Source organism: Oncorhynchus kisutch, linkage group LG15 (genome assembly GCF_002021735.2).
Source record: "Oncorhynchus kisutch isolate 150728-3 linkage group LG15, Okis_V2, whole genome shotgun sequence".
NCBI lineage: Eukaryota > Metazoa > Chordata > Actinopteri > Salmoniformes > Salmonidae > Oncorhynchus > Oncorhynchus kisutch.
This window is the reverse complement of record NC_034188.2, coordinates 66,938,520-66,966,497: the sequence shown is the minus strand read 5'-3', so window position 1 is coordinate 66,966,497 and position 27,978 is coordinate 66,938,520. Positions and strand designations below refer to the sequence as shown.

Here is a 27,978-nt window from a genome sequence, read left to right as displayed (position 1 = left end):
ACTTACCCATACTTAACTGTAAACAGATGAAAAAGTCCAAATTGTATCATGTTTTAATTAACATATTTATTTGTATATCCTTATCAAATAAAATATGATTCACTCAAAAAAAATGGCGTAGGTTGGTTATTTTTTGTACTGCACCTGATGCAGAGTAAATTGTATATACTGTAACAGGTATCCAGAAATAATAGTTTTTTAATAATTCATAACAAAAACTGTACAAATGCATTTATTTGTTCATTTTGAGAGAGAAACTGAAAATCTGTCACCTCACCAGCAGGCAGAACAGTGTTCATTTTGTTCTGGAGTGGCCTGGTGAGAGATGTGATACCTTTGGATTCCAAATGAGTCTGACTGGGATTGACGTGATATGAGGCTTTTCAACAATCTGTAATTATGACCTTTGCTCATGAAGCTACAACGTTCAGCCAATAATGTTCTGTCTGCCAAGTGGATGCTCTGTTGGCACAGGTAAGGGTGTTACTAAGCAACCTGTGCCTCTGCCTGCCCTATCAGTGGCTTGTGGGGTATCTCTGGAGATGTTCCCTCCTACAAATAACTGGTTGAGCCTGCCTCCATAGGCCCCATGACCCCCTTGGCAAAACAACAGGTTCATTCAACAGCGCAGAACCACTGCTGACCTCACTGTCTCTTTGTGAAGGGAAAATCCAGAGTTGCATTCTGTGAAATGGCAAATGGTCGACCAGCTGCGAGCGGAGTGCATCTCTGTCTCTAACCTAACACAGGCCTACAGATGAGCGCTGAAGAGCCCACTGCCACACTCTCCTCTGGACAACAGAACATACAAGGGAAACATGGTAAGACTCCAGGCATATATCTATGTCTCTCTCCTTACCCCTATTTACTTTCATTATCACCTTGATACCTTCTCTGTTGCCCTCTGTCTTTAGGCTATGGACTCACTCATTGAGTGTCAACATCACTGATAACAGATGTTGTTTTCATAATGCCTCTGTCTATTTCCTTTACATGTACTAGCTGTTGTGCGTGTTGTTTAACAACAACTATGATGATTTATTAATGGGTTTTAATAATCTATTGTCAATCCTCATAATGCATTTCAAGTACATGTACATTGTGTACTTTTTACTAATGTATTATCTACTAGACAGCTAGAGGATAACTTAAAGAGAAATATATGCATACAATTACAATGTTTAAGCATCATGTTGGAGTAGATGGTTTTTAGATGGGATTTGTAAATATATAATGCCATCCTATTTTCCCACAATATCTCATTGCTTGAGCTAGAAATACCCTGTAGTATTTAACATTTTTGGTTTTAATTATGTCTTGCAATAGAAAACAATTGTAGGTAGTCTGATTCACCTGCATGAGAAATACCTTCTGCATAGGTCTGGTACTGTGTAGAGTAAATTTGATTTATTTATTTAATTTAACCTTTATTTAGCTAGGCAAGTCAGTTAAGAACAAATCCTTATTTACATTGATAGCCTTTCCAGGCCAAACCCTAACCCGGATGACGCTGGGCCAATTGTGCGCCGCCCTATAGGACTCCCAATCACGGCCGGTTGTGATACAGCCTGGAATCTAACCAGAGTCGGTAGTGACGCTTCTAGCGCTGAGATGCAGTACCTTAGACCATTGCGCCACTCGGGAGCCCCAAATCCATATGTCTGCAGCACAAGTATGACACATTGGCTGGGATTCTCACATAAGGCTATGAATGATACATTGTGCTTCAGTTCACACACCTGGACACCTGTGACATTATCTACGCACCGTTACACACCTGGACACCTGTGACATTATCTACGCACCTTTACACACCTGGACACCTGTGACATTATCTACGCACCTTTACACACCTGGACACCTGTGACATTATCTACGCACCGTTACACACCTGACATTCAAATTCCATACACCTGGACAAACCCTCCGGAGATCTCAGTTTCACAGTCATCCTAATTAAATATGTTTGATAAAGGGGATGAATAAGGAGGCGCCCGTGTGTGTAGAAGGGGAGGGGTAGTCAGCCAGGAAGAATAGGTTATCTTCATATCCAGTGTTCCAGAAGACTGATGTGAATAGTGTGTGTTCTATTCATCACATCTGTTGCAGAATCTTGATGGAGATACATTATCTGTGATTGAGAATCCTGTGGCTGTCAGTCATTCTTTCCACCCAGAGAAGACAGGAGTGGGAGAGGCCCGAGGAGCTCAGAGTCAGAGCTGCCATGCCTGGCTGAGAGGAATCCATTCTACAAACCACAGTAAGGTCAATGCCTGGGTGGTGCACTGTCTAACAGGGCTGAAACCACAGGCTATCATTAGTTGACAACATTATCCAATTAGTACACAAACAAGGCATGCTATAGAAAGTCTTATCTAATTAGAGTATATAGCAGCATTAAGCTTTAGTACTTTAGTATCTCATGGTCTTAAGTTAAAGTTGTACAGTACACATCTACAACTCACAGCTGCCATGCAGACTTTATATACTGTAAATCAGTTGATTATGACACTGCCTGTGAAATGTTAAGCGTTCATCTTCGTCACTGGTCAAGTTCCCTACATGTGGAATGCTTTGTTCACATCCTTAGTTGTGTGCAAGTTGTAGACTGTGTAATGGCTGTTACATGCTGTGTCGCTATCTCTTCCACTCTATGTCAGTGTGACAGACAGCTAACATGCCTTTCATCAGTATACCCAGGCCAGTTGATATCTTATCAGTGTCTAATTCAGCTGTTCTCCAGTGTCAGCCAATAGACTGGTGAGAGTACTGGCTGCTGTGTGTGCAGTAGGACTTCTGGGAGGCTTAGCAGTCGGAGTGTGGTTCCTAGGTGAGACATCCTTCAAGTGTCAAATCATGGAGTATGAAGAGAATGATGACATGTTCAATGTTCTAATGTTTGTGCAATACAGATTCCTTGCTGTGGTGGATGAAAACAGAAGTAACCCCACATGTCAGAATATAGAACACTGTATTTGAATGTTATACAATGAGTCTGTTATAGCTGATTAGCTGATTAGTCTGTTATAGGCATGATAATCATGTCTCACACAATGACAGAGCTAGATTAAGAACATCTGTTTTACATCCACTACGATTATAATTCACTCTGCATGTTGTTGTTTTCCCTCTCACAGTCAGGTTGTTGTTGAGGCCTACCTCTTCCCAGAGCCCAGCTGGGCTAGGGGACACCAAGGAGACGTCCTTCTGTAACGTGACTGAGGACATCTCTGTGGCTGACCCCAGGAAAGGTCTGTGCCTCAAATAACAGCTTATTCCTATGTAGTGCCCCATAAGCTCCAGTCAAAAGTAATGCACTAAATAAGGTATACAGGGCATTCAGAAAGCATTCACACCCCTTCACTTTTTCCACAGTTTGTTGTGTTACAGCCTGAATTTAAAAGTGATTAAATGTAGATGGTTTTTGTCCCTGGCCTGCACACAATAGCCCATAAAGTCAAAGTAGAATTATGTTTTTCCCCAAAAATATATGTTTATTACAAATAAAAGCTGAAATGTCTTGAGTAAATATGTATTCAACCCCTTTGTTATGGCTAGCCTAAATAAGTTCACAGGTAAAATGTGCTTAACAAGTCACATAATAAGTTGCATGGACTCACTCTATGTGCTATGATAGTGTTAAAGATGATTTTTGAATGACTACGTCATCTCTATACTCCACACACATTTGTCCCTCAGTCGAGCAGTGAATTTCAAACACAGATACCACAAAGACAAAGACCAGAGAGGTTTTTCAATGCAGCGCAAAGAAGGGCACATATTTGTAGATGGGTAAAAATTAAATAGCAGAAATTGAATATCCCTTTGAGCATGGTCAAGTTATTAATTAGGCTTTGGATGGTGTATCAATAACCCAGTCACTACAAAGATACAGGTGTCCTTCCTAATTCAGTTGCCGGAGAAGAAGGAAACCGCTCAGTGATTAACGTTCCAGCAGGCTAAGCTCCAATTGTTGTCTGCATTGTGGAGCTGTAGGGCTTTACATAGCCACCTGTCCAGTAAAGAGACCTGAAGCCTTAGTAGGTACAAGTACTCTGGTGAGTCTGACTGGGAACCCTCTGTCCCATTACCTAAACTCCTTTATGTGAGCTTGCTGTTGGGAGACCAGTCTAAGTCTCTCCGGGAGCTTATTGACTCTGGGGCAGATGAGAGTTTCATGGACGCTACTCTGGTCTCAGAACTAAGTATCCCAACTCAACTCCTCTCTGTTCCCATGGATGCCAGGGCACTAGACGGCCGCTCCATTGGTAGAGTCACGCACAGCACAGTTCCCATTAATATGCGGGTATCTGGAAATCACAGTGAGTCAATTCGGCTCCTCCTCATTGAGTCCCCTCACATACTTGTTTTGGGTTTTTCTTGGCTCCAGAAGCACAACACAGATAATGACTGGACTAGGGGTTCCATCCTGGGTTGGAGCTCGTTCTGCCATTCACACTGCCGGGCACAGCCTTCTCCGAAACATCTGCCTCCAGGGTTAAGTACGTTCTCGGATCTTTCTGCTGTGCCCGCAGAGTATCATGACCTCATGGAGGTTTTCAGCAAGGCTCGTGCTACCTCCCTTCCTCCACATCGTCCTTACGATTGTGCTATTAACCTCCTTCCAGGCACCACACCGCCTCGAGGCCAGCTATATTCTCTTCTGGTCCTAAGACCAAGGCCATGGAGGAGTACATTGAGGACTCACTGGTTTTTGGGAGCATTCGCCCTTCTGCCTCTCCTGCCGGCGCAGGATTCTTCTTTATGGGGAAGAATGACAAGACCCTGCATCCATGTATTGATTACCGGGCCCTCAATGACATTATGATTAAAAATCGGTACCCTTTACCACTCCTCTACTCAGCTTTCGAACCTCTCTACTATCTTTTCCAAACTGGACCTTCGAAATGCCTACCACCTTGTGCGGATACGCAAACGAGACGAGTGGAAGACAGCTTTCAACACTACTAGTGGACACTATGAGTACCTGGTTATGCCGTTTGGATGGCATAACCAGGTACTCATAGTGCCCTGGTCAACTATGTGCTCCGGGACATGTTGAAACGTTTTGTTTTTGTCTACCTCGATGACATCCTGGTTTTCTCTCGTTCTGCCCAGGAACACATTCTCCATATTCGACAGGTCCTTCAGCATCTCCTGGAGAATCAGTTGTTTGTAAAGGCTGAGAAGTGTGAGTTCTACAGCTCCACCATCTCCTTTCTGGGATACATTATTGTTGAGGGGAATGTTCAGATGGATGAGCACGGTGCTGGATTGGCCCCAGCCCACATCCAGGGTGCAGCTACAACGGTTTATGGAATTTGCACATTTCTACCACAGTTTCATTCCGAGCAACAGCAACCTGGCAGTTCCCCTCTCTGCACTCACCTCTCCCAAGGTACCATTCATATAGTCTCCAGCAGCGGACAAGGCTTTTGGGGATCTAAAGCAACATTTTACTACTGCTGCCATCCTTTTGACGTGGGAGTAGGGCCGTTCTTTCTCAGCGATCCGTCCAGGACCAACATCTTCATCCCTGTGCCTTCATGTCCCATTGTCTCAACTCTGCAGAGAGGAACTAGGATGTTGGGAACTGAGAACTCCTAGCTGTTAAGATGGTTCTGGAGGAGTGGAGACACTGGCTGGAAGGGGCGGAACATCCATTTCTGGTATGGACGGGTCATAAGAATTTAGAATACCTCCTCACTGCCAAGCGTGTCAACCCAAGGCAAGCATGTTGGGCTATGTTATTTATCAGGTTAAATTTCACTTTCTCTCGCCCAGGGTCAAAAAACGTGAAGCAGGATGCTCTATCCCGTCTGTACAGTTCCACTGCCACTCCGTCTGAATCAGAGACCATCCTCCCTGCCTCTTGTTTGGAGGCTTCTGTTGTTTGGGAAATTGAGGCACAGTGTTCCCAGTCAGACCCTGGGGGGGTGCTAACCGGCTGTTTGTTCCTGATTGTCCAGTCTCAGGTCCTGGAATGGGATCACTCCTCCAGGCTTACCTGTCATCCTAGTACTCGTCGATCTCTGTCTTTCCTCCGTCAATGCTTCTGGTGGCCCACCATCGTTCCTGATGTCTCGGTCTTCATTGCCGCATGCATGGTGTGTGTGCAAAGCAAGAGTCCGCGGCAAGCTCCTTCTGGCCTCCTACAGCCAATCCCTGTCCCTCTTTGCCCCTGGTCCCATATTTTCCTGGATTTTGTCAATGGGATTCCTCCATCAGATGGCAACACCACCATCCTGACAGTGGTTGACAGATTCTCCAAGGCCGCCCATTTCATCCCTCTTCCGAAATTACCTTCAGGCAAGGAGACGGCCCAGCTTATGGTAAAGCACGTCTTCCAAATCTATGGACTCCCGGTTGACATTATCTAGGACTGGGGTCCTGAGTTTTCGTCCCAATTCTGGAAGGCGTTCTGCACTCTTATCGGGTCATCAGCCAGCCTGTCCTCTGGGTTTCATCCCCAATCTAACGACCAGTCGGCGCGAGCCAATCAAGATATGGAGATGGCACTCCGGTGTTGCCAGTAACCCCACCACCTGGAGTCAGAAACTGGCCTGGGTGGAATATGCCAGGAACATTCTCCCCTGCTCGGCTACAGCACTATCCCCCTTCGAATGCTCCATGCGGTATCAGCCCCGCTCTTCCCAGAGCAAGAAGTTGAGGTCAACATACCTTCAGCCCAGATGTTCGTCCGCCGCTGTCGGCATACCTGGAAAAGAGCTTGGGTGACTCTTCTCAAGACCACCTCCAGGTATCGTCGACAAGCGGACCGCCACCGGACTCTGGCTCCTCGCTGTTGGGCAAAGGGTATGGTTGTCCACTCGGGACCCACTCGGGAATCCTGTAAACTTTTCCCTCGTTTCATTGGTCCTTTCCCCATTCTAGAGTCATTAGTCCCACTGCTGTCCATCTGCTGTTGCCCCGTACCCTCCGTGTTCACCCGACCTTTCAAGTGTCCAGGATTAAGCCATTGTCTCACAGTCCTCTGTCTTCTGTTTCTAGGCCCTCCCTCCTGTCATTGATGGCAAGCCAGCGTATACGGTGAGAAGCCTCCTGAAGGTTCAACCACGGGGCAGGGATTTCAAGTACCTGGTTGACTGGGCGGGTTATGGCCTGGAGGAGAGGTGCTGGGTTTCTGCTAAAAACATCCTGGACCCGGCCCTCATTGCCGATCCCAGTCAGCCAGGTATGCATCCAGATCGGACGCCTATTGGCGTCCCTAGAGAGAGGGGGGGGGGGGGGGGGTAGATCTGATAGGTATGCACCCTGATAGGACGCCCTGATCTGTTTTACCTGTCCTTGTGACTGTCTCCACCCCCTCCAGGTGTCGCTTATTTTCCCTGGTGTATTTATCCCTGTGTTTCCTGTCTCTCTGTGCCAGCTCGTCTTGTATGTTCAAGTCAACCAGCATGTTTTTCCCATGCTCCTACTTTTTCTATTCTCCTTTTGCTAGTCCTCCCGGCTTTGACCCTGGCCTGTTTCTGGACTCTGTACCAGCCTGCCTTGACCTTGAGCCTGCCTGCCACTCTGGACTTTGAACTGGTTTTGACTTTTTGCCTGTCCATGACCATTCTCTTGCATACCCATTTGGATTATAATAAATATGAAAGACTCAACCCATCTGCCTCCCGTGTCTGCATCTGGGTCTCGCCTTGTGCCCTTATAGTTATGTTCGGCACAAATCCAATACCGCACATTACTGAGTGCCACTCTCCATATTTTGGTGGCTGTATCATGTTATGGGTATCATTAAGTTTTTCAGGATAAAAAATAAATGGAATGGGGCTGAGCACAGGCAAAACTCCTAGAGGAAAACCTGGTTCAGTCTGCGTTCCACCAGACACTGGGAGATTAATTCACCTTTCAGCAGGACAATAACCTAAAACAAGGCCACACCTACACTGGAGTTGCTTACAAAGAAGACAGTAAGTGTTCCTGAGTGGCCGCGTTACAGTTTTGACTTTAATCTACTTGAAGAATTTTGAAAAGAATAATGGGCAAATGTTGCACAATCCAGCCGTGGAAAGCTCTTAGAGATTTGCCCAGAAAGACTCACAGTTGTAATCGCTGCCAAAGGTGCTTCTATAAAGTATTGACTCAGGGGTGGGAATACTTATGTAAATTAGCATTTCAAAAAACATGTTTTCACTTTGTAATTATGGGGTAATTGTGTGTAGATGGGTGAGATTTTTTTTAAATTCATTTGGAATTCAGGCAGTAACACAGCAAAATGTGGAACAAGTCAAGGGGGTATGAATACTTTCTGAAGGTACTATAGGGTATGATTTGGGATGCACTTGATTGGTCAGGCAGAAAGCCCTTCCCAATAGTTTTATGGTTTATCACAACATTTGTTGTGATTTATTTCATTCAACCTTTATTTAACTAGGCAAGTCAGTTAAGAACAAATTCTTATTTACAATGATGGCCTAATCAAAGGCAAAAGGCCTCCTGCAGGGACAGGGCCTTGGATAAAAAGAAAAAGTAAATACAATAAAAATATAGGACAAAACACACATCACAACAAGAGAGACAACACAACGCTACATAAAGAGAGACCTAAGACAACAACATAGCATGGCAGCAACACATGAGAACACAGCATGGTAGTAACACAACATAACAACAACATGGTAGCAACACAATATGGCAGCAGCACAGGGTACAAACATTATTGGGCACAGACAACAGCACAAAGGGCAAAAAGTAGATAGTAGATACAACAATACATCACACAAAGCAGCCACAACTGTCAGTAAGAGTGTCCATGATTGAGTCTTTGAATGAAGAGATTGAGATAGAACTGTCCCGTTTGAGTGTTTGTTGCAGCCCGTCCAGTCCCTAGCTGCAGCGAACTGAAAAGATGAGCGATCCAGGGATGTGTGTGCCTTGGGGACTTTTAACAGAATGTGACTGGCAGAACAGGTGTTGTATGTAGAGGATGAGAGCTGCAGTAGATATCTCAGATAGGGGGAGTGAGGCCTAAGAGGCTTTTATAAATAAACATCAACCAGTGGGTCTTGCGAAGGGTATACAGAGATGACCAGTTTACAGAAGAGTATAGAGTGCAGTGATGTGTCCTATAAGGAGCATTGGTGGAAAATCTGATGGCCGAATGGTAAAGAACACCTAGCCGCTCGAAAGCGCACTTACCTGCCGATCTATAAATTATGTCTCCGTAATCTAGCATGGGTAGGATGGTCATCTGAATCAGGGTTAGTTTGGCAGCTAGGGTGAAAGAGGAGTGATTACGATAGAGGAAACCAAGACTAGATGTAACTTTAGCCTGCAGCTTTGATATGTGCTGAGAGAACGACACTGCACCATCTAGCCATACTCCCAAGTACTTGTATGAGGTACTTGTACTTCCTCAAGCTCTAAACCCTCAGAGGTAGTAATAACACCTGTGGGAAGAGGGGAATTCTTTTTACCAAACCAGATGACATTTGTTTTGGAGGTGTTCAGAACAAGGTTAAGGGTAGAGAAAGCTTGTTGGACACTAAGAAAGCTTTGTTGTAGAGCAATTAACACAAAATCCAGGGAGGGACCAGCTGAGTATAAGACTGTATCATCTGCATATAAATGGATGAGAGAGCTTCCTACTGCCTGAGCTATGTTGTTGATGTAAATTGAGAAAAGCGTGGGGCCTCGGATCGAGCCTTGGGGTACTCCCTTGGTGACGGGCAGTGGCTGAGACAGCAGATTTTCTGACTTTATAGACTGCACTTTTTGAGAGAGATAGTTAACAAACCAGGCCAAAGACCCCTCAGAGACACCGATACTCCTTAGCCAGCCCACAAGAATGGAACGGTCTACCATATCAAACGCTTTGGCCACGTTAATAAAAAATAGCAGCACAATATTGCTTAGAATCAAGGGTAATGGTGACATAAATGAGGACCTTTAAGGTTGCAGTCACACATCCATAACCTGAGCGGAAACCAAATTGCATACCTGAGAGAATACTATAGACATCAAGAAAGCCAGTCAGTTGATTATTTACAAGTTTTTCCAGCAGGAAACTTTTTCTAATGTTGGGGTCACTCTAGCAAAAGTCATCAGTCTCTGCTGTTAAACATAGTAGCGGGTCATGTTTTACCCTTAAGACAACACAAGAGGTAAAGTAACTAACTTTCTCCTTCAGGATAGCCTGAGTGCACTTATTTCTCATTTGCCTGAACGATAGCCAGTCAGCCTGAGTATGCGTGTGCCGAGCCTTTTGCCAAATGCAATTCTTGAGGTGGAGTAACTCGGCAAGATCACGGTCGAACCAGGGGCTGAACCTGTTTTTAATTCTCATTTTCTTTATGGTGGCGTGTTTGTTAAAAACACCACTGAAAATATCAAAAGAAGGTCCAAGTGTCTTTGACAGAGCTGATTCTATACCATTTTACAAAGGCCAGTTCATGAAGGAAGGCTTGCTCATTGAAGTGTTTTAGCAAGCATCTATGACAAATCAGTACAGGTTGTTTCACTGAGCAGCCATTATGAACACAGGCTGTAAAACAGTGATCACTAAGGTCATTACAGAAAACACCAGACTGATACCTATCAGGATTATTTGTGAGGATAACATCGAGGAGAGTAGCCTTTTCTGGGTGTTTGTGGTAATAATCTGAGAAAGATTTAGGTCCCATTGCTTTAGGACTTGGTCAGGTGTTATTTGTATGTCCCAGTTTAGGGAACATAGCAGGACAAATTCAACTTCAAATCAAAATCAAATCAAATGTTATTTGTCACATACACATGGTTAGCAGATGTTAATGCGAGTGTAGCGAAATGTTTGTATTTCTAGTTCCGACAATGCAGTAATAACCAACGAGTAATCTAACCTAACAATTTCACAACAACTACCTTATACACACAAGTGTAAAGGGATGAAGAATATGTACAAAAAGATACATGAATGAGTGATGGTACAGAACGGCATAGGCAAGACGCAGTAGATGGTATCGAGTACAGTATATACATATGAGATGAGTAATGTAGGGTATGTAAACATTTAAAAGTGGTATTGTTTAAAGTGGCTAGTGATACATGTATTACATAAAGATGGCACGATGCAGTAGATGGTATAGAGTACAGTATGTACATATGAGATGTAGGGTAATGTAGGGTATGTAAACATTATATTAAGTGGCATTGTTTAAAGTGGCTAGTGATACATTTTTTACATACATTTTTCCATTATTAAAGTGGCTGGAGTATGTTGGCAGCAGCCACTCAATGTCTAACAGTCTGGCTGTCTAACAGTCTGATGGCCTTGAGATAGAAGCTGTTTTTCAGTCTCTCGGTCACTGCTTTGATGCACCTGTACTGACCTCGCCTTCTGGATGATAACGGGGTGAACAGGCAGTGGCTCGGGTGGTTGTTGTCCTTGATGATCTTTATGGCCTTCCTGTGACATCGGGTGGTGTACGTGTCTTGGAGGGCAGGTAGTTTGCCCCCGGTGATGCGTTGTGCAGACCTCACTACCCTCTGGAGAGTCTTACGGTTGTGGGTGGAGCAGTTGCCGTACCAGGCGGTGATACAGCCCGACAGGATGCTCTCAATTGTGCATCTATAGAAGTTTGTGAGTGCTTTTGGTGACCAAATTTCTTCAGCCTCCTGAGGTTGAAGAGGCGCTGCTGCACCTTCTTCACCACGCTGTCTGTGTGGGTGGACCAATTCAGTTTGTCCGTGATGTGTACGCCGAGGAACTTAAAACTTACTACACTCTCCACTACTGTCCCGTCGATGTGGATAGGGGAGTGCTCCCTCTGCTGTTTCCTGAAGTCCACGATCATCTCCTTTGTTTTGTTGACGTTGAGTGTGAGGTTATTTTCCCGACACCACACTCTGAGGGCCCTCACCTCCTCCCTGTAGGCCGTCTCGTCGTTGTTGGTAATCAAGCCTACCACTGTAGTGTTGTCTGCAAACTTGATGATTGAGTTGGAGGCGTGCATGGCCACGCAGTCGTGGGTGAACAGGGAGTACAGGAGAGGGCTCAGAACGCACCCTTGTGGGGCCCCAGTGTTGAGGATCAGCGGGGTGGAGATGTTGTTACCTACCCTCACCACCTGGGGGCGGCCCGTCAGGAAGTCCAGTACCCAGTTACACATGGCGGGGTCCAGACCCAGGGTCTCGAGCTTGATGACGAGTTTGGAGGGTACTATGGTGTTAAATGCTGAGCTGTAGTCGATAAACAGCATTCTCACATGGGTATTCCTCTACATAAAACGGTCAATTGAATAATTTCTAGTCATCTCTCCTCCTTTCAGGGCGGCAGGGTGGCCTAGTGGTTAGAGCGTTGGACTAGTAACCGAAAGGTTGCAAGTTCAAATCCCCGAGCTGACAAGGTACAAATCTGTCATTCTGCCCCTGAACAGGCAGTTAACCCACTGTTCCTAGGCCATCATTGAAAATAAGAATTTGTTCTTAACTGACTTGCCTAGTAAAATTAAAAATTAAAATTAAAAAATTTCAGGCTTGTTCTTCTTTGGACTTTATATGGCGATTGGCATCTAACTTTCATAGTTACCACGATGACCAACCAAACTCAGTTCATCTTTCAATCACCCCCGGTGGGTATAACCAATAAGGAGATGGCAAGTGGATATCTGCTTCTATAAACCAATGAGGTGATGGGAGAGGCAGGACTTGCACCACGATCAGTGTCACAAATATAACTTATATTTTAGCCCATGGCAACGCAGACACTCGTTGGCGCGGGTGGCAGTGTGGGTGCAATAATTGAATAACGTTTGTTTAAATTTATTTTGCAACGCTCGACACATTAGCGGTGTGGTCAGCATGTTAGCCCTTGGCAACGCAGACGCTTGTTGGCATGTGTGAGCAGTGTGGGTGCAATAATTGAATAACATGTATGTTTAAATTTATTTTGCAACGCTCAGGCACGCGACACAAGCGGTGTGGTCAGCATGTCAGTAATGACCAACACATCTGGATTGGAGCTGTGTAATATAAACCATATGTGTTTATATAACAGCTAAAATTTTCTTTATAACAGTACATATGTTAATTCATAAATTCTTTAACAACTTATACATGGTCACAGTCAGTGGAAAGGAGTGGAGGCTGTCTATCGACCGACATCAAAACATGAAATAATGATCTGTTTATATTGACTACATTATTTATTGGATATAAGCTGCTTAACATTTCCCTCTCAAACAAGACCACAGTTCATTACTGTTGATCTAGTTGGTCTCTGGAGGGATTATTTTCTATCAATCAGGTTCAGTGTTTTACAGAATCAGCCCGGAGAACTCTCTCTTGGAGATCCAGCTAGAGAAGGTGCCCACCTGGCTGCCTGTGTGCTATGAGAGATGGAACTCTTCCCTGGGGACCCTGGTCTGCCGCCAGCTGGGATATCTAAGGCTAGTCTACTAAGACCATTTTCTTACTACATAGCCCAAGCATCTTGGAAACATACTAGGCTATTCACCTAACCATGAGGCTGATTGCTCCCAGTTAATGATGGATTATTTAATGCTCTGTTAATACCTCGTTTATAGGCTTGCCTTATGCCCCATAGATCAGACATTACTTTTTAAAAGGAACACTCCCATCTTGCCTGCTTTTATAGAAGATATAACTGATTTATTTTCTTTTCAGACTGACCAAGCAAAAGGGGGTGAACTTAACCGACATCGGACCAAACTACACAGATGGCTTTATACAGATTACCTCCGAACACAATAGCAGCCTGGAAAATATATGGCAGTTAAGGTATGGCAGCTGTCTGAGGAGATAATGCATTACCTAATGATGCAGAAAAAATGGATGTGCTATAACAAAGTTATCAAGGTTTTCTAATGTACCTACTTGTTTTTATTTAGGGGGAGTTGCGTCACAGGGAAGGTTATAGCTTTGAAATGTTTTGGTAAGTTTCTGCAGGGTACTAACAACACTAACATAATAGTGGATTAACTACATTGTACATTTGTGCATCTCACACACCGGTAGGACCCAATGACCTTCATATGACCTCTCAGTCATGACTTCATAGTGCTACACATTGGTAGGAAATCCTTCTCTTTCCATGACATAGACTGATCAGGTGAATCTAGATGAAAGCTATAATCCCTTATTAATGTCACTTGTTAAAAATCAGTGTAGATTAAAGGGAGGAGGGTTAAAGAAGGATTTTTATGCCTTGAGACAATTGAGACATGGATTGTGTATGTGGGTGAATGGGCAAGACAAAATATTTAAGTGCCTTTGAACAGGGTATGGTAGTAGGTGCCAGGCGCACGGGTTTGAGCATGTCAAGAACTGCAACACTGCTGGGTTTTTCACTCTCAACAGTTTCCCGTGTGTATCAAGAATGGTCCACCACCCAAAGGACATCCAGCCAACTTGACACAACAGAAGGAAGCATTGGAGTCAACATGGGCCAGCATCCCTGTGGAACACTTTCGACACTTTCGAGTCCATGCCCCGACGAATTGAGGCTGTTCTGATGGCAAAAGGGGGTGCAAGTCAATATTAAAAAGCTGCTCCTAATGTTTTGTACACTTAGTATATACTGTACGGTGATGAGTTATCTCAATACAATTTACGTAAAGTGATCTAGGTAAAAGATGTTCTTCACCATTCGGCTATCAGATTTGCCACCAATGCTCCTTACAAGACACATCACTGCAGTCTATACTCTTCTGTAAACTGGTCGCCTCTGTATACCCGTCGCAAGACCCACTGGTTGATGCTTATTTATAAAAGCCTCTTAGGCCTCACTCCCCCTATCTGAGATATCTACCGCAGCTCTCATCCTCTACATACAACACCTGTTCTGCCAGTCACATTCTGTTAAAAGTCCCCAAGGCACACACATCCCTGGATCGCTCATCTTTTCAGTTCGCTGCAGCTAGGGACTGGACGGGCTGCAACAAACACTCAAACGGAACAGTTTTATCTCAATCTCTTCATTCAAAGACTCAATCATGGACACTCTTACTGACAGTTGTGGCTGCTTTCTGTGATGTATTGGTGTCTCTACCTTTTTGCCCTTTGTGCTGTTGTCTGTGCCCAATAATGTTTGTACCCTGTGCTGCTGCCATATTGTGTTGCTACCATGTTGTTGTCATGTTGTGTTGCTACCATGCTGTGTTGTCATGTGTTGCTGCCATGCTATGTTGTTGTCTTAGGTCTCTCTTTATGTAGTGTTGTGTTGTCTCTCTTGTTGTGATGTGTGTTTTGTCCTATATTTTTATTTAATTTATTTTAAAGTTTTAATCCCAGCCCCTGTCCCTGCAGGAGGCCTTTTGCCTTTTGGTAGGCTGTCATTGTAAATAAGAATTTGTTCTTAACTGACTTGCCTAGTTAAATAAAGGTTCAATAAATATAATTTAAAAAATGCCTTCATGTTTGTTTCCTGTGCCTGTGTAGAGTGCGGGACCCGGGCTAAGCTGCCCAGGATAATTGGGGGAGTTGAGGCTACCTTGGGAAGGTGGCCCTGGCAAGTCAGTCTCTACTACAGCAACCGACACACCTGTGGAGGCACCATCATCACCAGCCAATGGGTGGTCACAGCAGCCCACTGTGTGCACAAGTAAGACCCCCAAGGACCCCTCGGGATAAGAGGTTAGATGTTTGAGGTCAAAGGTCACTGACTCATGACAGTGTAGTGACGACTAGGGACAGTAATAGCTCTCACTTTATTTTGCTCAAAGTCAGTTATACTTTATGCAATTGAGAATTGGAGAGCCATCTATTCGATATAAATTGCTTCGTGTCTTTTTTTCACATTCCAGCTATAGGCTACCACAGGTGTCCAGTTGGGTGGTCTACGCTGGTATTGTCACACGCAGTTCAGCTAAAATGTCTCAGTACATTGGATATCCAGTGGAAAAGATCCTCTACAACAAGAACTACAATCCCAGGAGCCACGACAATGACATTGCTCTGATGAAACTGCGAACCCCACTGAATTTTTCAGGTGACAGGGAACTTGATTGCTTCTGTTTTGAATGCACCACATAGTCCTTTGGCTGACTGGAACACTCAACTATATTATTACAGCAATCAGTTCCAAACCATGTTCCAATATTACTGAAGTTATCTTCAAAATTACCTACACTGTTTTCTAATATTCTTAATATTCTCTTAAATTGTATTTTTTAGATACCATCAGGCCTATTTGTCTGCCACAGTACGAGCGTGATCTACCAGGAGGAACACAGTGCTGGATCTCTGGCTGGGGCTACACTCAACCGGATGATGGTAGGACTATGTTAAATGAATAATAGAACTTAAATAGAATAATTTAATGTATCTCTATCAGTGGTTCAATGTTTTTTTCATAGCACAAAGTCAGTCACGTCCTAAAAATAAGAGGTATATTTACATTAGTTTGACTTTCTTTGACAGTTCTCATCCCTGCCACGCTAAAAGAAGCTCCGGTTCCACTGATAAGCACCAAGAAATGCAACAGTTCCTGCATGTACAATGGAGAGATCACCCCCCGCATGCTCTGTGCTGGATACACCGAGGGCAAAGTGGACGCATGTCAGGTTAGTTCATAAAACATACCTGAGTTCTTCCTCCTGTGGCTTGTTTTATGAAGAGATTTACCAAAAGTCAGAGAGTTGTTTCTTACAAAAGTAGAATTGGTTCTTGATAATGAGAATATTTTCCCCCAGGTGTCCCCATTACTGTTCTGAATTATCAAAGACAAATCTCATTAGGCATGCGGGCACACCAGCTTTATTCCTAGGCCCAACCGATCAAATTCAGTTGAGCTCAGGTTTCAGTATTTCACAATATCCCCTAAATCACTGCGACTTAACAATATCTCAAACCCTAGCAATCAGTGTGGTGGTCTGGTAACCAGTGTGATTGACAGCAGTGTGTATCTGCTCCTGTTCTCTTCCCAGGGGGACAGTGGGGGTCCTCTGGTCTGTCAAATTGACAATGTGTGGAGACTGGTGGGTGTGGTGAGCTGGGGTACAGGCTGCGCTGAGCCCAACCACCCCGGAGTCTACACCAAGGTGGCCGAGTTCCTCGGCTGGATCTACGACATGATTGAGGTAAACTTACACTAACTCTTCGTTGCATAGGCCTACGTGTTGATTTTCTACATATTAGGGACACATCTGCTGTGCACTTCTGTTTCTCCTCTTGAAATTGCATAATACTGTATGTTACATTTTATTTTTCCATCCGCAGAGCTACTGAGGAGGAAAAGGAATAAGACAATGGATGATCAGGGAGACTCATGTATGACCAGAACAGGCCTAGAGCAAACTGAAACATAAGATGCTCCTGACATTCTTCCTCCTGTACTATATCTGTCATTTTACCTCCTTATAATGGCCATGTTTATTGCAGAAATGCATACATTATTTAGTAAATAATTTTATACTATTTGTTTGTCATACATTTTATTTTTAGCACCTGAATGAGAACATATTTATATCATATATTTGTCTTGTAATGAAAATAAATTATGCTTCATATCTAAACATGTCATTTGTTTCCTCTGGTGTGATGAAACAGGTTTATGTGTCTGGGCCATCATGTCTGAAGGATGCAGACACTGTTCACCGCTGAGTGCAAAGTAGTAGCACCTCTCTCCTGTCAGAAGAGGGCGTGCATGCACCCCTATCATCTCTTTTCTATAGTAAAAGAGGACACTCGCGACAAAAGTTGAGTTTGTCAACATTTAGCTGTAACGTTAGAACAAGGGTCGCAAAAACTTGAAGCAAGTTTACTGTGAGTATTTCCATGTGTTTTGTGTTAAAAGGATAACTACTGTTCTCCATCTGATTCACAGCATTCGTACCAAATGGTTTGATTGTATTCAAGGCATTGCTGGCTGGTGTATTGGGGTAGCTATTTAGCTACACTACTGTAACGTTAGCTACCTAACATAAACGTTATTTAACCTAGCAAGGAATTATCTCCATGCTTGTTCATCTATAGCTAGCGTGCCTTGCCATACCATAATCAAATGCAAAACTCCAATGAGCTGTGTGTATACTGAACTAAATCCCTCAACATATTTTCAGAAATATGTCTTCATCCCTGGTAGTACAAATTACAAAGCAGGAAGTTTTGCAGCAGGTCAACCAGTTCTGGTCCATGTTAGACGACCTGTCACAGAATGACCCCCAAAGCTACCAGATGTTTATCGAGGAACAAATAAAACAGGGAGCTAATAATAATGCACTACCTCAGCCTGACTCCTACCTACTCACTGAAATGCTGGAACCACAAATGACCTGCTTTCTATGAGCAGCTACACCCACACTGTAGAGTTTATAGATTAAAAACACACATAGAACACTGGCCTACATAAAAAATAACATAACTAAGTGTGTTGATAAGAGAATACTGGTTCATTTGTTTGACTGTGCAATGCTGGCTAATAATATGGAGGTCTGAACTATAAAGAGGCTGAACAGTTGCTTTATTGTTTGTGTCTGGAGACAAAGAAAGGGTTGCTGTACATCAATGCGAGTGGCTGGAAGCACATCCCTAACCCTGGTGATGAGAACAAGCCTGTGCCTGTATGTGGAGGGAAACTGGAGACAGACATTCATGAAGGAGGAGGTACCAAGAGTCACTGTTGTCCTGCAGAACACAAACCTGTATTTCTGCATAATTACCTGGACTGTAATCTGTTTCATAAGAGGTGCAGGGAAAAAAAGATCACATTGTCCCCCCAAAATATCTACAGTTGAAGTCGGAGGTTTACATACACCTTAGCCAAATGAATTTAATCTCAGTTTTTCACAATTCCTGACATTTAGTCCTAGTAAAAATGATCTGTTTAAGGTCAGTTAGGTATACCACTTCATTTTAAGAATGTGAAATGTCAGAATAATAGTAGAGAGAATTATTTATTTAAGCTTTTATTTCTTTCATCACATTCCCAGTGGGTCAGAAGTTTACATACACTCAACATTATTTGGTAGCATTGCCTTTAAATAGTTTAACTTGGGTCAAACGTTTCAGGTAGCCTTCCACAAGCTTCCCACAATAAGTTGGGTGAATATTGGCCCATACCTCCTGACAGAGCTGGTGTAACTGAGTCAGGTTTGTAGGCCTCCTTGCTTGCACACACTTTTTCAGTTCTGCCCACACATTTTCTATAGGATTGAGGTCAGGGCATTGTGATGGCCACTCCAATACCTTGACTTTGTTGTCCTTAAGCCATTTTGCCACAACTTTAGAAATGTACTTGGGGTCATTGTCCATTTGGAAGACCCATTTGCGACCAAGCTTTAACTTGCTGACTGATGTCTTGAGATGTTGCTTTAATATATCCACATACTTTTCTTTCCTCATGATGCCATCTATTTTGTGAAGTGCACCAGTCCTTCCTGCAACAAAGCACCCCCACAACATCATGCTGCCAACCCCGTGCTTCACGGGTGGGATGGTGTTCTTCGGATTGCAAGCATCCCCCTTTTTCCTCCAAACATAACGATGGTCATTATGGCCAAACAGTTTTATTTTTGTTTCATCAGACCAGAGGACATTTCCCCAAAAAGTACGATCTTTGTCCCCATTTGCAGTTTCAAACCATAGCGTGGCTTTTTTATGCCAGTTTTGGAGCAGTGGCTTCTTCCTTGCTGAGCGGCCTTTCAGGTTATGTTGATATAGGACTTGATTTATTGTGGATATCGACACTTTTGTACCTGTTTCCTCCAGCATCTTCACAAGGTCCTTTGCTGTTGTTTTGGGATTGATTTGCACTTTTCGCACCAAGTACGTTCATCTCTAGGATACAGAACGCATCTCCTTCCTGAGTGGTATGACGGCTGCGTGGTCCCATGGTGTTTATACTTGCATACTATTGTTTGTACAGATGATCGTGGTACCTTCAGGCATTTGGAAATTACTCCCAACGATGAACCAGACTTGTGGAGGTCTACAATTTTTTTTCTGAGGTCTTGGCTGATTTCTTTTGATTTTCCCATGATGTCAAACAAAAAGGCACTGAGTTGGAAGGTAGGCCTTGAAATACATCCACAGGTACACCTCCAATTGACTCAAATTATGTCAATTAGCCGAACAGAAGCTTCTAAAGCGATGACATAATTTTATTGAATTTTCCAAGCTGTTTAAAGGCACAGTCAACTTAGTGTATGTAAACGTCTGACCCACTGGAATTGTGATAGGCTGAACAGGCTGAATTATAAGTGAAATAATCTGTCTGTAAACAGTTGTTGGAAGAATTACTTGTGTCATGCACAAAGTAGATGTCCTAACCGACTTGCCAAAACTATAGTTTGTTAACAAGAAATTTGTTGAGTGGTTGAAAAACAAGTTTTTAAATACTCCAACCTAAGTGTATGTATACTTCCGACTTCAACTGTATACGACAGCTGATGTTCTTGTCACTTTTTAATGGTTTTGATACCAATGTTATCTAACACTGTTTGACCTCAAAAGGTGTTTCATTGAAACAGTATTTTATTTATTTATTTGTATTTATTTTACCATTATTTAACCAGGTAGGCAAGTTGAGAACAAGTTCTCATTTACAGTTGCGACCTGGCCAAGATAAAGCAAAGCAGTTCGACACATACAACAACACAGAGTTACACATGGAGTAAAACAAACATACAGTCAATAATACAGTAGAAACAAGTTTATATACGATGTGAGCAAATGAGGTGAGATAAGGGAGGTAAAGGCAAATAAAAGGCCATGGTGGCAAAGTAAATACAATATAGCAAGTAAAACACTGGAATGGTAGATTTGCAGTGGAAGAATGTGCAAAGTAGAAATAAAAATAATGGGGTATGAAAATTTCATATCACGATTATAGTGACCAAAATTATTACGGTTATCAGTATTATTGCGGTATCGTTAAAATGTGCTGGAAATGTGCCCGCTAGCGCTGAACACTCTCTCTGTTGGCACGCTGGTTGCTTGGATGCACAAAAGCTTCCTGGCAACACTGGCAAGGTGAGGCAGCTCTGATTCAGGGCCCCTCCACCACACCAGTGGATCCTCTTCTGCTGGAATGGTTGGCAGAGACAGGTAGACCTTGATCTCTTATTTCACTCTGTCTTCTGGGGTGGTTGGAATCTGACCCTCTTCACCTCTCTGCTGCCTTGTTGAGGTAATGTTTCTCAGCAACCCAGCCAGGCCTTTCCCTTCCGATGCCGCTGTGGGTGTTGGTGGTGCTGCTGGTGCTTTGTGTTTCTTCCCTGACTTGTGCAGCTGCCAGCTTCAAGGCCTCCTGGACACAGCTGTCAGTGTCAACTTTTACAGCCTCAGGCTCATCTAAAAAGCGCCTTTTGAAGCGGAGGTCAATGAAACAAGCCATGTGCATGACTCTCTTTGCCTTCTCTGTGTATCTGTTGTTAACCTCTCTGCGCACCGAACCCGGGATTAAATTCGACAACATACGGTGATCACTACATAAATAGTCATATTAAACATTCATGACAATACAAGTGTCTCAGATGGGTCGAAAGCCTAGAATCTTGCTAATCCAACTGCGTTGTCAGATTTAAAAAAGGATTTACATGCGAAAGAATACGATGCGATTATCTGAGAACAAACTATTTCAACCAGCACAGGCGTAACAACATCACAAATTGCAATAAAATAAATTGTTTACCTTTGACGATCTTCCTCTGTTTGCAATCCCAATGCTCATTGTTACACAATGAATGGTATTTTGTTTGATAAAATCAATTTTTATAGCCTAACACGAAACATTTTGTGAACCGCTTGTGTCGTGAATTCCGTCTCATTCCATTTTCGACGACAAATTCGATGTAAAAACACACACTAAACGTGACTTTTCCAGTCATGTTTGGTTTCATTGCAATCAACTGGTTTGTTTGTAACACAACCAAACTTGATGGGTCATTTCGCGGGACGTATTGACTGAAAGAAACCGATTTTGAAGACAACAAGTAATGACATCATTGTGCACCAATGATATGACCGCTGTTTCGTTGATTGACTGTATTTTAACCCAATGACCACTGATCGTCTTGAAATCTAGCTGGGTAGATAGCCAATGAGCTGAGGTAAACAGCAATATGTAATGTTTATGTGTTGGAAGACCAACCCATGTAGTAAACTCCGGCGTAAAGAGGGTCATTCGCCATTGAAGTTTCATACCGGAAGGAGCCACGCATGTTACGCACAGCATTGTTTTGGTAAAGCGCATCTTCAGCTGTTTATAAATCAATCAGTATGGCGACTAAGTTAGGGAAAGCTAAATCTAAGTCTAGATATACAGATGTACACAAAAAAAAAAGTGAGACAGAGATTATTGGAGGACTATTCATTTAGCGATTCCCAAATTGAGGAATATTTTTTGAACGGAGAGGACATCGTTTTGGACTGGTAAGTTCTTCTCATGCTAATGCCTTTGTTTGAAATTAATAATGTAAAATATTATTTGTGATTTAATATTTTTTTAGTAGCAATATATAAAAAATTTATGAAATGTGTAAAGTACACGTTGGCTATACATTGTGGGTGGGGGTATGTTTGTATGTATGTTTATGACACATAGCCTATGTTTGTGTGTGTATATATACATATTGTGGATTAGAGGGAGCATGGCCAGGATGCGTGTGTCTACCGCTCCACCCCACCCCCGCATGAAATAGCCTATTTGAGGCTGTTGAGGGGAGGGCAGGCACACAACAATGGCCAAAGTGAAATGGAGACAGTAGATACAGCTGGTCTGTTGTAATATAATAAAGACAGTAAATCTAGCTGAAATGTCATAATATAAAATAGACAGTAGATCTAGCTGATCTCTCATAATAAAATTAGACAGTAGATCTAGCAGGTCAATAATAATATATTCAACCTTATGTTCCCTGTACTCTGTATATATATATGTTTATTATACCTGTTGATACAGGGCTCATATGTGAAACTATTCTAACTGAACATTTTCCACAGTGACACTGACTCCGTATGGGAGCCCCCAGTGCCAAGGTGTCCATCCCCCACTGAAGCTGGTTCATCCAGCTCCTGCCACAAGTGGTGTTCATCTGCCCAAATGTATTTCTGCAGGCATGGATGTGCCTGCAGGTTCAAAAGGGCACAGCATGGAGGCGTCGCTGTGTTCTTTGCTAAATGAAGTCCCCCATCACCTGCACCACATGCTTGGTGGCCATCTGCTTTACAGCAGAAAGAGACTGCTATGGCACCTGTCATCAGCAGCACAATATTGTGTAGAGGACTGAGGGTCTTCCAAATATTGAAAGTGTTATTTTGTAAATGTATATATTTTTTTTCTTAATGTTTTTTCTATAAAAAAAAATGTTTTGAGGGGGGGGGGGGGGGGGGGGGGTGTTAGAATACCATTTTGGTATTTTGTATATAGTTATTCCATTCAAAATGTTTAACTTCAATAATTTGGCCACTTGTGTGGGATACCTGGGTGACTTCATGATAAATGTCATGTAGCACACTCATTTTGGAAGTTATCATTCTGAAACTTTGCACAAGTACTGTTGCCCTGTTATGTTTTTCACTGAAATTCTCCCCATCATCCTATCTGAATGTTTGTTTTGTCTTGTTCATTTTAAAGATGATGATACAACAATAAAAATGAAAAAACATACGTTTTTTTCATTGTATTATCTAAACCAGATCTATTGTGTTATATTCTCCTACATTCAATTCACATTTACACAAACTTCAAAGTGTTTTCTTTCAAATGAAACCAAGAATATGCATATCCTTGGTCCTGGGCCATTACCCTTTTCATCTCCTTGGCCACCAGAACATCACAGGTGATGTGGTCTAGGACAGGCTTGATGGCTGACAGTGTCACTCTTGTCTCTGAGGCTAGTGCATCTGTAAACTTGCTCAGAGGTTCAAGGAGCTGGCACAGTTGCTCCATGACACTTATGTCGGCATCCTTGGGCATCAGATGCCATGTTCCTCTTTCTCCAGCCAGTGTCACTGGCTGCTGTTGGCTGAGGAAACGCTCAAGCGTCTTGTGTGTAGATCCCTATCGGGTCACCACATCATGGATCAGAGCCTTCTGTGGCATGTTGAGGGCAGCTTGCTTTTCTCTCAGTTCTCTCCTTCTCTTCCAGCTCCGTGAGAAGCCTTGGACCAGATGACTGCAGGCCTTGACTGCTGTGTCAACTCTCTGAATTTTCAGAGCCTTTGAGATGGCCAGGTTCACATTATGGCCAAAGCACCCAAGCCACAGATCTGGCAACTTTTCAAAAGCCTTGATCATGTTTGTTGCGTTGTCTGTGGTTATGCAGGCCAGGTCTTTCTTGTTGACCCCCCCCCCACTCTCCCAGCATATTCTCAAAACACTATTTGATGTTGTGAGCCGAGTGATCTTCTGGGAATAACTGTGTTTCCAGGCAGTTTGATTCCAGTTGCCAGTCTGGGGTGAGGTAATGGTTAGTGAAGCTAATGTAGGGTTGACCACCCCCAGCTTTCACTGGTCCAGAGGTCAGTAGTTGCAGCAAACCATGTGCCTTGAGTCAAACTTTTTCCAACATCAGCTTTAACCTGGTTGTACAGGTTTGGGATTTCAGGCTTGACAAAGAATGTTCGTGATGGCACTTCGTAGTGAGGCACGGCATCCTTCATCAGCCTCAGAAAGCCAGGCCTCTCAACAATTTGAAATGGCATCATGTCCTTTGCAATGTAGTATGAAAGGGCTGCAGTGAGGTCTTGAGCATGTTTTGATGTGGGTGCATAGGCAGCCTGTCTTTGAAATGCTTACTGGAGTGTAAACAAGGGAATAGCAAATGTATTCTTATTATTGGTGTTGTTACATTGTAATTATTATTACACACTCACCTCATTCTCACACACACACACACACACACACACACACACACACACACACACACACACACACACACACACACACACACCTCATTCTCACACACACACACACACACACACACACACACACACACACACACACACACACACACACACACACACACACACACACACACACACACACACATACATACATACAGGTCCAAACACTTAAAAGACACACCTATCCCCTCAGCCCTCAAATTAAGTGGACACTTCTGATGACGTATCATGACCTCTGACGAGTAAACAAGGGGTGGGGGAAGAAGGAATGATTTTTAAATGGACACCCTTCATCCCGCAACGATTGTGTTTTCAGCCTCCAGTAGCTTGTGGGTGCTTTATATGCGCTACAGTCAATTATGAGTGCATGTCTACTTATATTAAATATATAATTATTAATATACGCCTACTGTATGATAGCTAGAAAATGAATTAGCTAACTAACGTCAGCCTGCCTAGAAGGAACTTCTGAATATTTTTTTTTTATTTCTACAAAAACATATTTACTTTTTACGAGACGTGTTTGTGCCATCATGTGCATTAGTAGCACAATTTCTAACTTATTTGCATTCATTTTCACTTACACTTGTATGTTGACTTCTCCATTGATGTTGTTTTTAAGTTTTCGCTGACTTTTCTTAGAGGATGTGAACATAATTGTACACTGGCAAAGCCGAGTAAAAATGAGTGCTGAGGGGCTTACATTGCAAACTTCCTTTGCTTGGCTAATCATTTGGACCATCCTCCAAGATGGCGACGGGGATTCCCCCAAGGGCATAAGGCGAGGGTGAGTGGACGAGGGTGTGTCTTAAGTGTTTGGAACGCAGCCCCTGTCTGTCTTCTGTGTTGCATTGGAGTATATGCAATGACCCCATGCTCAATTTACAGAAATACTCATGTGTTTTAAGAAGACAGTTATAGTAATTGCAATGAGCCCAACAATTGACATAAATATAGGAGTATATAGTGTTTTCCTGTTAGAACACTTTTACAACCAAGTCGACGACTGACAGATTTTAAATGAACAAAATATGTTGGTTGGGTGACTAAACTACATAACGTGTTATCGTGTGCAATGGGTGAATAGAGTCTGCAGACACACAACGCATACAGCAGCAGAACAACGAGGAGTCTTTTTACAAGAGTAGGAAACACTGAAAGCTTCAGTTTACATTATTGACAAGCTATTAGCAAGTTAGACAGACAAACCATGACATTTTCCTCCATTCCAAAGTCCCCACATCATGCATTGAGCTAAAAGTTAACTTACCTTGCATTCGCTATAAAGTAGTGTGTGGTGGTCACGAAGATGACTCAAGAGATTTGAAGTGTTGCTCCTTTTCGCAGCAATTTTCTTTTGCTTGTTCTGCAGACACGGTGACCATCTTCGATTAAGTTTCCCTCAGCACTTTAGTAAAACCCAAAAAACGACCACACTTCAGATTTGGTCCTCTTAGAAGGCTGAAAAATCTCCCGAGCGCTGTCACTGCCTTCCTCCATGTTTTTACCCAGAACAAAACCCACGTTGCATTCTGCGCCTGCGTCAGACTGTTGCTAACTTTGGTTGATGCTGGACAGGATTTACCCTGAGTTTTTCAAACCGTGTTTTAATGATAATTCAAATTTGAACTGGTAATACTAACCGTTGGGAATTTTACCATGGTTTATCGTGAAACCGGTAACCGTTTCATCCCTTACTGCAACTTGTCTTCCCTGTACTTAGACGACTACAGTAAGGTGGATGTGGCGTTCAGTCCTGCAGTGCAGCAGCAGGCTCAGAAGGACAAGAGGGAGAAGGACCAGGTCCACCTGTTAGCCCTGAGTTTCACCCAGCAGCAGCATGGCCTGCGTCTGGCCCAGCAGTACAATGTCAGCAGCAGTAAGCTAAAGGGCAGCCTAGAGGACAAGCAGTGCCGCCTGGGTTCTCTAAAACAGTCCAGCCACCAACACAGGTAAGGCCTCTACATAATCATTCCTTGGTTCAAGGGAACAGTTTTATTTTTTATTAAGGTGACACCATCAAGATAAAGGCGAGATTATTTATCCACAATGTATTGAGCAATACCTACTAACTATGTAGTATGAATATTCTTTTTAAGGTGTACTGTAGCTAAAGATGAATGTTTGGACATTCATTTCCCAGCCTCCCAGACCCCAGCTTCCCTGTTCCAGCAGATCTCCTTCTGCGTGAAGGGCAGACCGAGGACAGTACACCTGTGCAGCTCATCACATCTGTCCAGCTATCATCTGGGCCAGGGGACCAAAGCAACAAGACCAAGAACCCGATCCAGGTGATCTCTAGCTCAGTGACAGCCCAGCCTCAGCAGCCACAGAACCAGCTCACTGTTAACTCTGACCCCAGGGACCTCTCTAGAATCCTGGAGCTGACTGTGGAGCTACCAAATGTTCACTCCATCACAGAGTGCCATCTCATCATTTCCTAGGTCAGGGACCTCTCTAGAATCCTGGAGCTGACTGTGGAGCTACCAAATGTTCACTCCATCACAGAGTGCCATCTCATAATTTCCTAGGTCAGGGACCTCTCTAGAATCCTGGAGCTGACTGTGGAGCTACCAAATGTTCACTCCATCACATAGTGCCATCTCATCATTTCCTAGGTCAGGGACCTCTCTGTTTCCCCTTTCCCTTGTGCTATGAATAAGGCCCTGTGACAGATTAACAAAAATTATGTTGATTTTGCTTAAGCGCTTCCTATGTTGACATAATAGCCTATGTTACATTATAAGTTATCCTTTCTGTTGTCTTGTTGGTCTAAAAGTTTGGGTGTATTTCTCTATAATAATGATATACTACTAGAAGTGGAGGAAATCAATCCATCTACACCTGGAGCTGCCTGAGACTGTGAATGAGGAGTCGGCCTCTGCCACGTTCAACAAGAAACGGACATTAACTTTGCAAGTGTCTATACTCTAGTGCCGTTACTGCAGACACTAAAAGCACACACGTTAATAGACAAAAAAACAAAACACTGTCTGCTCTGGCATGTCACACTTACACCCAGTAGGTGATTTGTCTCTATGAAGGGACACGGCACTTTGGAAATATAAGAAGGCCATTAGAGAAGGCAGTAACTTCAGTTACCTCAAAGCAAATGGACCAAAATAAATGTAATTTCTCCTATGCATCCTAGAAGCTGTGGGTCTGAACCTT

General features: G+C 43.2%; 2 protein-coding genes across 2 annotated transcripts; both read left to right on the top strand.

The window, feature by feature from the left end:
• Positions 1 to 612: 612 nt before the first annotated feature.
• tmprss5 (transmembrane serine protease 5) lies at positions 613 to 17,347 on the top strand. The gene is made up of 13 exons (XM_020503278.2): positions 613 to 821; positions 2,110 to 2,260; positions 2,744 to 2,830; positions 3,138 to 3,251; positions 13,253 to 13,388; positions 13,627 to 13,740; positions 13,851 to 13,894; positions 15,400 to 15,562; positions 15,765 to 15,949; positions 16,135 to 16,233; positions 16,381 to 16,523; positions 16,887 to 17,039; positions 17,179 to 17,347. The coding sequence occupies exons 1-13, from the start codon at positions 819 to 821 to the stop codon at positions 17,185 to 17,187; spliced, it is 1,401 nt and encodes a 466-aa protein (XP_020358867.1). The 5' UTR covers positions 613 to 818; the 3' UTR covers positions 17,188 to 17,347.
• LOC109904857 (PIH1 domain-containing protein 2-like) lies at positions 17,208 to 27,957 on the top strand. Its single transcript, XM_031791429.1, has 4 exons — positions 17,208 to 17,229; positions 18,391 to 18,564; positions 26,531 to 26,759; positions 26,951 to 27,957. Exons 1-4 carry the CDS (start codon positions 17,208 to 17,210, stop codon positions 27,249 to 27,251), a joined length of 726 nt encoding a protein of 241 aa, XP_031647289.1. The 3' UTR covers positions 27,252 to 27,957.
• Positions 27,958 to 27,978: the final 21 nt, after the last annotated feature.

What these genes read in the sequence shown, in the direction of transcription:
- tmprss5 (XM_020503278.2), top strand. An exon ending in AGTCGGAGTGTGGTTCCTAG is followed by an intron (nt 2,831 to 3,137) that starts GTGAGACATCCT and finishes TCCCTCTCACAG; the next exon opens with TCAGGTTGTTGTTGAGGCCT. An exon ending in GAAAATATATGGCAGTTAAG is followed by an intron (nt 13,741 to 13,850) that starts GTATGGCAGCTG and finishes GTTTTTATTTAG; the next exon opens with GGGGAGTTGCGTCACAGGGA.
- LOC109904857 (XM_031791429.1), top strand. Translation starts at nt 17,208, where the DNA reads ATGGATGATCAGGGAGACTCAT. An exon ending in GGATGATCAGGGAGACTCAT is followed by an intron (nt 17,230 to 18,390) that starts GTATGACCAGAA and finishes AATAATATGGAG; the next exon opens with GTCTGAACTATAAAGAGGCT. An exon ending in AGACATTCATGAAGGAGGAG is followed by an intron (nt 18,565 to 26,530) that starts GTACCAAGAGTC and finishes CCCTGTACTTAG; the next exon opens with ACGACTACAGTAAGGTGGAT.